Source organism: Medicago truncatula, chromosome 7, assembly GCF_003473485.1.
Source record: "Medicago truncatula cultivar Jemalong A17 chromosome 7, MtrunA17r5.0-ANR, whole genome shotgun sequence".
Classification (NCBI taxonomy): domain Eukaryota; kingdom Viridiplantae; phylum Streptophyta; class Magnoliopsida; order Fabales; family Fabaceae; genus Medicago; species Medicago truncatula.
Genome location: NC_053048.1, coordinates 41,201,795 through 41,210,869, shown reverse-complemented (window position 1 = coordinate 41,210,869; position 9,075 = coordinate 41,201,795). Strand labels below are relative to the sequence as shown.

Here is a 9,075-nt window from a genome sequence, read left to right as displayed (position 1 = left end):
TCCAAGCTTGGCAAAGAAATTTGTGCAATGGTTGCCCTCTCGAAACACATGTTAGATTTTTTTTTTTTAGCAATATGCTCCTTTAACTAATAAATCTTCTCAAACAGAGAAGGGTATACATGCATACGAGAGTGATTCGAATCTTGAATAAGACAGAGGACTTCTAAAGAATCTGTTTCGCAAATAACTCGTTGCATAAAGTTGCTGATTACCAACATCAAACCATGGTAAACCCCAAATAGCTCATCAAAAAGCGCATCCCATGCCCCTCGTTAGAAGAGAAACCAGCTATCCAATTTTCCTTTTTATCACGAAGTAAACCTTTAGAACCAATGTCGCCAGAAGCACCAAAACTTCCATCAATATTCAACTTAACACATCCATATTAAAGTGTGGTCCATTTAACCATGTGACGATTGATGTGGTGTTTAAAGGAGTGAATATTAAAAGAAGTTAGGTCAGTATGCATTAATGTCTATAAAATGAATGACATTCTGGGTTTTTTCATTGTTTGTTGCAAAGAATATGATTATTTCTGAAACGCCAGATCCACCAAAAAGTTATTGCTAACATGTTACCAAAAGGTCATTTAGACATAGTTTTTAACCATGTTTTCAAGGATGTGAAGCTGAAGTACTATGGATGATTATCACTATATATTATTATGACTTACCAAACTTCCTTCGATGGAGCACAATCCGTAAGGCAGTGAAACACATTTTCATCATGTGTTCCACATCGCTAGCAGACACAAGAAGTTACCAAGTTTTAGTGATGTCGAAGCCTATTAGTTAGGATTGCATTCTGCATGCAAAGCCACATGAAATGTTGCACCTTGGCCGGAATTGACAATTTCCAAATCCAATCACAATTTTCATTATCATTCAACACTCTATAACGTGATAAAAGTCAACTATATGATGTAGAACATGAATACCTTCCAGTTTAAGAAGCTCCTCAAACCCATCTATCCTGAATATCATCATAAAAGGCCAAAGGAGGGGGGATTGATCAATAGTCGTGCTGAGCTCGTTTGGAACCATTGTCATCAGTTTATTCCAATCTCATGATCCAAAATGTTAACAAAATCAACCAAGTAACAAAGTGCTCCTAGCCCGGTCCAGTTATCATACTAGAATGAGGAGGATCCATCACCAATGCGAAATTGAAAGCCTTGTCTCAAGGCTTCCAATGCCTTTAAAATACTTATCCAGATTAGAGAAATGTTTTCTTTAGCTTTAATATTTCAAATGCCACCACCTTTTATATACTTGTGAGATAAAACCCTCACCCAAAGTTTTTGAGGATCATGAAGAAGGTTCCGAACTAACTTCCCAAGAAGAGCAATATTAGATAATCTAGCTTCCCTAATAGCGAGGCCTCCAAATTTCTTAAGGTAAGTAACATTCGACCACTAACTCTATTCCACTTCCTATTACGACCTGTGCCACCCCAAATAAAGCTCTTCAGAACTCAATCGATCGTAAACAGGAAGGTATGCATTGTCGTACAGCAACTTGGTAGCTTCTACGCAATTAAGGTCGTCTTTGTAAAATAAAACTGTTAGATTTATAAGTAATTCAGTGTGATTGGTTTTGTACTCATTATCGGCTTTATGAGGTTTGTCTACAAGCGTCGTATCAGCAATTATCACATTTGCATTAATGTTCCAAAAATGTCGGATTTATAAATAACTCAGTTTGATTGATTTTGTACTTGTTATTGTTTTTACGAGGTTTGTCCGCAAACACCATTTCCACAAATCTCGCCCGCACATTAATGTTCACAATGTAACTGTTCTAGTTGTGTAATTCGTCGTCATCCTAAATGTTTGATCTTCCTCCCTCTTCCCACGTTGACTTGCTATTTTTGGAAGCTTTCGAGACCTTTGCCCTTAACTGCACTCCCATTGCCAGACAACATTGTCATCATCAATAGAAAAACAAACTTCAGATAATTTCTCCACGTGACCCATGATTCCGCATGTGTAGCACAAAGTACTCATGACGGCTCTTCATAAAAAGAGGATGAATTAGGGTAAATAGTGACAACTTTTCATAAAGAGAGAAAAATCTAACTATAATACATATCTCACTTATTATTAATATCATCTAAATCTCCAAATTCACAAAAGTCACACCATTTGTCTAAAATAAGTTTCTCATTCGTGTAATTTTTTTTAACAAACTCATTTTTATATCTTTTTTTTTTAAAGTTGAAAAAACTACAACAAACAAATGACCTTGACGATTAATAAGTAACATTAAGAAAATGAAAAACAAGAAATAATATATTAATATAACAAGTTTAATTTATATACAGTTTCAGTGTATACATGTGTTACACATACATTCAATGATGTGTAGTTACATGAATTAATGAGGTATAATAAAATATATGCTTTGGTAGATCCTTCAAAAAAAAAAAAAACTTATAAAATAATATGACAACACATCATGAGAAAGATGTGTAAAACTTTTATACATGAATTTTGTATATAAATTAAACTCTAATATAATATGTCATATGGACGATAAAATAAAAATATTAAAATTTATACATATGATTCAATTTTAAAATATGAGTCAGAAATTCGATCTTATCCGAACGGTTTTCATAAAAGAAGATAACAATTTTCAATAATATTCCAATTATAGATTCTTTCATACTGCTTTACAACTTTTATTTGAACGGATTTGAATACGAATACATATAATATTAGACATAATTTGCGTATCATCAAAGATAATTTATTATGTTAATTTTTTGACCAACAATTTATTATTTTAATTTTTTAATCAATTAATTTAATTTTTTTGATATTTTTAATATCATTTTTGACTCAATTTATTATTTTAATTTTTCTGACTCAATTATAATATTTTACACTAAAATAAAGAAAAATCTTAGCCGTTGATTTCATTTTCTCTTTTCACCATTCCAACTTCACCCAAAGAACCATTTTGTCCTTTCAATTCATTAATCAACACGTTTTACCATGCAGTACCTTTCTCCACCCATCCAATTAAATTCCGCCACGTCACTTAATGTCTCACTTCCACCATTACTCCGTGTGCTCAATACCACCTGATCATTTCCAAACCAACGTAATAAAAGAACCTTTCTCTTATTTTCTCTCTCATACATTACTCTCCTTCTCTCTCTAAAAACTACAGTGTGTGGAAGAAGATGCTTTGGTTTGAGGGAAGTTTCATGGACTTCAACTCAAACTGAAAAAAGCTCACAAACCCCACTTCAGTTTTCAACACCCATTTCAGGTTTGTTTCATTTCTCATTTTTACACCTTAATTTTTCATTATTAACCACTTAATTTCAAAGCTTATGCCCTAATTTTGTTCTCTGACCCCTCATTTTTTAAACATCTGATCTGATCTATGTACACATGTTTTCATTTCCCTTAGATTAGTCATAAAGTTTGCATTTTTATGTCAATTTTTTCATTTTTCTGTTCCTCAATTTTTGTTTCCAATCTTACGTTGAGTGAAAATGTTATGATTAAGTTATAGACTCATTTTTTTTTTTTTTTTAACATTTTGGTTAAATTTTCCCTCAAAAAAAAAAAAAAACATTTTGGTTAGATTTTGTTGCTGTTATTGTTGTTTTTTTCTATCAATGTTGTTGTTCTATTTTTGTTGTTCCCTAAAATTTCATTTTCTGATTTTGGATTTGTTTGCATGTTACAGGAACTTTGTTGTATTATCCAGTGTTGACTCCACAGCTTGTATCTTGCAGCTACTGTTGTTTTTTTGTGAAAAGTTGTACTGCTTTGAAACTTCTCAATGGATCATAATTTGGGTCAAGAATCTGTTCCTGCTGATAAGTCCAGGGTTTTAAATGTTAAGCCATTGAGGACTCTTGTTCCGGTGTTCCCTTCACCGTCTAACCCTTCATCGTCTTCAAATCCACAAGGTGGTGCTCCTTTTGTTGCTGTTTCTCCTGCTGGTCCTTTCCCTGCTGGTGTTGCACCCTTTTACCCTTTCTTTGTTTCACCGGAGTCTCAGAGGCTTTCTGAACAACATGCACCAAACCCAACTCCTCAACGTGCCACACCAATATCTGCTGCAGTTCCAATTAACTCATTCAAGACTCCAACTGCGGCGACAAATGGAGATGTTGGCTCGTCACGGAGGAAAAGCCGGACTCGTCGTGGACAGCTTACCGAGGAAGAAGGCTACGATAATACTGAGGTAATTGATGTAGATGCTGAAACTGGGGGTGGGAGTTCAAAGCGCAAGAAGAGGGCAAAGGGACGACGAGCTAGTGGTGCTGCTACCGATGGGAGTGGTGTGGCTGCCGTTGATGTTGATCTAGATGCGGTTGCTCATGATATTCTCCAATCAATCAACCCCATGGTTTTTGATGTAATAAATCATCCTGATGGTAGTAGGGACTCGGTGACATATACACTTATGATATACGAAGTGCTCCGAAGAAAGCTTGGACAAATTGAAGAGTCAACAAAGGACCTTCATACTGGAGCAAAGCGACCTGATTTGAAGGCAGGCAATGTTATGATGACTAAAGGGGTTAGGAGTAACAGCAAGAAAAGGATTGGAATCGTGCCTGGTGTTGAAATTGGAGATATTTTCTTTTTCCGATTTGAGATGTGCTTAGTGGGATTACATTCACCTTCTATGGCTGGAATTGATTACCTGACTTCCAAAGCAAGTCAAGAGGAAGAGCCATTAGCTGTTAGTATTGTCTCCTCTGGAGGATATGAAGATGATACAGGCGATGGGGATGTGTTGATTTATAGTGGCCAAGGTGGAGTTAACCGTGAAAAGGGAGCAAGTGATCAAAAGCTTGAAAGGGGTAATCTTGCTTTGGAAAAGAGTATGCATAGAGGTAACGATGTGAGAGTCATTAGGGGTTTGAAGGATGTAATGCATCCATCTGGGAAGGTATATGTCTATGATGGAATTTACAAGATTCAAGATTCATGGGTGGAGAAAGCAAAATCTGGATTCAATGTATTCAAGTATAAATTAGCGAGGGTGCGTGGGCAGCCTGAAGCATATACGATATGGAAATCCATTCAACAATGGACCGATAAGGCGGCTCCAAGAACAGGGGTTATATTGCCCGATCTTACTTCCGGGGCTGAAAAAGTCCCTGTTTGTCTTGTTAACGATGTTGATAACGAGAAGGGCCCTGCATATTTCACTTACATCCCCACTCTCAAGAATTTGAGGGGAGTTGCTCCTGTGGAATCTTCATTTGGTTGTTCTTGTATTGGTGGGTGTCAACCTGGCAATCGTAACTGTCCTTGCATTCAAAAGAATGGAGGTTACCTTCCATATACTGCAGCTGGGTTAGTTGCGGACCTAAAATCCGTGATACATGAGTGTGGTCCTTCTTGTCAGTGCCCTCCTACTTGCCGAAATCGGATTTCCCAAGCTGGCCTAAAATTTCGTTTGGAGGTGTTTAGAACTAGTAACAAAGGTTGGGGCCTAAGATCGTGGGATGCTATTCGTGCTGGTACTTTTATATGTGAGTATGCAGGGGAAGTCATAGATAATGCTAGAGCCGAGATGCTTGGTGCTGAAAACGAAGACGAATACATTTTTGATTCTACTCGCATCTATCAGCAGCTGGAAGTTTTTCCTGCTAATATTGAAGCTCCAAAGATCCCATCTCCGCTTTATATCACAGCAAAGAATGAAGGGAATGTTGCTCGGTTTATGAATCATAGCTGCTCTCCAAATGTGTTGTGGCGTCCGATTGTACGTGAAAATAAGAATGAACCGGATCTCCACATTGCTTTCTTTGCAATTAGACACATCCCTCCTATGATGGAGCTAACTTATGATTATGGGATAAATCTTCCTCTCCAAGCAGGTCAAAGGAAAAAGAATTGCTTATGCGGATCTGTGAAATGCAGAGGTTACTTTTGTTAATTGTCCGACGAGTATTGGACAAAGTGGATAGTACTTAAGGATAAGGTATGCTTCAAATTTTCAAAATTACCTTCTTATACATACTGAATAATTTTCCCTCTTTCTCCATCCCTCCCTCTTTACTCTTGTTGTTTATTTATATCAGTGGCTATTTGTATAACTTGGCTAACTTTAAAACAGAAGCATAGTATTTATATTGCTACTATTCACTCCTTTGCTATTACTGGAATACTTTCTCCTATTTATCATTGCTATATCTCTGGTAATGTTTGGTTAATTATTGTTTTCTAAAATTAGAATATTATAGAAGTGTTTTCCTTGCAAAACTCATTAGTAATAAAATGAAGGGCATTAGTAAATATTATTATTATTATTATTATTATGTTTTCACATGACTACTTTTAGTAGGTTAAAACCTTGAAGAATTTTGTTATATGACATTGGAGTGTTAGTATGAATATGAAATCCAGATTCTTAAATTGTTTGCAAAATGGTGACTGCAAATGAAGTTGAACTGTTGACAGGCTTAAAATATGAAATGTCGCAATACTAATATACTAAAACTGGATATAAGGGTATATAGGATGAGTTGTAGACCAACACCAAATGAAGGATAGTTTAATAGTTAGAGCCTTAGAGGTAAACTTAGAAAACTGTAGAGCAAATCATAAACAGAGATTTTGAGGTAAATGGTCTATCTACGGATCTTGACCGTAGTGAGAAAATGCTTGGTTGTTGTTGTTGTATTCAAAACTAGATATAATGTTCGGCATCTATTTTCATAAAATAATTTCAAAACTGTGGTGGCTATTTTTTGTTGTGAAAATTATCTAAATTTTTAGGTTTGGAAAACGTTTTTTTGGTTATTAACCACTTGCATGAGCTTTTTTGGACTTGGAAGTATAGCCAATATGAACATGCTCACTGTACCTTGTTGTAAGATGCAAACTTTTCCTAACTCATGAATGGGGACATCAAGAATTGAACTTGAACTATTAAACTACTATATGTTGTGGACCAAAACTTGGTAAAGAAGAGTCGATTATTAGTTAATGAGGCTTGTTGGTTTGTTAATACTTAAAAGACTAAGATATATGTTTTTTTTTTCAAAGCTATAAAACAAGTTGTTTGTTCTTATCTAGTTCATACTCATTGTTAAACAATAATTAACTATATTGAATGTTTTTGGCTCTCTGGTGTGGTAATATAAAATAACTGGTCAGATAATTCTGATTACGGTTATAAAACTGCCACCTTTTTTTTTCTTTCTTTTCAATCTGTTGTCTGTTTACAAGATTGGTTAACAAAGTCTGAAAACAAAAAAAATCTCATTTATGTCACTGCTTGTTTCTTTTACAGCTCTAGTGATGTCAGACGGCAGCAGGGAAAGAATTATTTAGAAGGATGGTAGCAGCCCAACTTTTCATTTTGGCAGTTGTAGTGAATTGGCACAAGAAACATTTGGTTTTCTACTTTTGGAAAGTTGACTGTAATTTTGTAAGACTCGTTATGTGTAAGTTGTTTCTTTTTGGCTGTTAGCTTGTCTGCTACTTCTCTTGGGAAGGATTTGAAGCAGATTCTTTTAGTCCATTTGGTAAGGATGAACTTAACATGTAGAATCAGATAGTTAGCTTGCTGTCATCATTTCCAGAATTCATTGTGACATGTTTTTTTTTGTATGTATGGATTATGCATGTTTCTGTTTAAAATTAAGTCTTGAAGCATAGGTCTTGTATGATGGATGGTTCTGAATGGTTCAAGTGGAATTAGATTCAGATTCCTTGATTAAGGTCTTTGATTCAACTCTGAGCATTAAACACATTGGTAATTTCCATCTTGTACCCTCTTCATGACATGGGTCATATTGTCAATCTGTACAAGCGTGTGCGATGTTATTTATGGATGTGGTTGAATGTCGTATACGATAGGCCACCATGTGGAACTCTGAACAGACCAACTGTATGATAACGAAGGTAGGTTGATTAATTCAGGAGGAGACCTTTATCCTTCCTTTGATAGGAAACAATGGCCCCTCATTAGGGTACATAATTTAAACACCTATTACCAACTTTGGCAATACCCACATTCAACTTGATCTTACTCCTCATGTTTGTGGGTGAGAGTGGTATTATACAAATATACGAGCACATGTTGAATGGTTTATTGGCGCGCTATCTTGGTGCTACTCCCTCGTTTTTAATCAACTAAACATAGAAAAATCACTTTTAAATATTATCAATTAAATATATTTTCAGTCTTTATAATTATCTCTAATTTTTTATAGTATATGTATCCAGTTTTTAGCTTCTACAAATTACAAAGCTCCATGTTTTCGAATATATAAAACATAAAAAAGGAGTAAGTTTTACAGGAAATAGAAACAAGTGAATGAAGAAATTGGTATTCAAAATTGTAAAAGTTCATTTAAAATGGTTCATTATTATCCTCTATTGTTTGAGACTTTGATTTGTAGAAGTTCAATTAAAATGGTTCATTATTATCCCACATCATAAATATTGTAGAACTTCTATTGTTAGAGACTTTGACGTGACACAATAAACATGTCAGTGTCACATTGCATAAATATCCCACATCAATTTCAACTCTAAATGAAATAATTTGGCTATGACTTTTACGTCATGTTAGAGACAAATTTATTAGTAATTTTGCAGGGACTAATTATCAATAAATTAGGGCACAAGAGACATACCTTTTATCGACAAATTAGAATTTGTTACAGTGGCATTGATGTTGAGATCAACTTGGAGATGTCACATATTAAGTTAATATTTCACGCCATAGTTGCTAATGACAAAAAATAATAGAGAGACTATTTTGACTATAACACATTGCAATTAGAGATATAATTATATTAAAATTTAAACGAGACTCAAAATTTTCAACATACTTTTTCTTATTAGTTGAAATTTAGGACTCAAAATTTATGTGAGATCCATTCATTTTAGTGGGTACAGTCTAAATTTCATCCTATAAAGTATAAACTATATGAATGATCAATCGTATCAAAGATATATGTAAATGTGTGAAAAATGCAATGAAAAAAGAACTTGAAATGCCAAGTCATATCTACACATGAAAAAAAAAACAATTGTTACCAAATCTAGATATCTTTTCCAAAATAGTTGTACCTGCGACA

The 9,075-nt window shown here is 34.6% G+C and overlaps 1 protein-coding gene across 1 annotated transcript; it reads left to right on the top strand.

Annotated features, from left to right (window-relative positions):
• The first annotated feature begins 3,123 nt into the window (after positions 1-3,123).
• Positions 3,124-7,707, top strand: LOC11414786 (histone-lysine N-methyltransferase, H3 lysine-9 specific SUVH1). Its single transcript, XM_003624811.4, has 3 exons — positions 3,124-3,278; positions 3,705-5,963; positions 7,278-7,707. Exon 2 carries the CDS (start codon positions 3,801-3,803, stop codon positions 5,916-5,918), a length of 2,118 nt encoding a protein of 705 aa, XP_003624859.1. The 5' UTR covers positions 3,124-3,278; positions 3,705-3,800; the 3' UTR covers positions 5,919-5,963; positions 7,278-7,707.
• Positions 7,708-9,075: the final 1,368 nt, after the last annotated feature.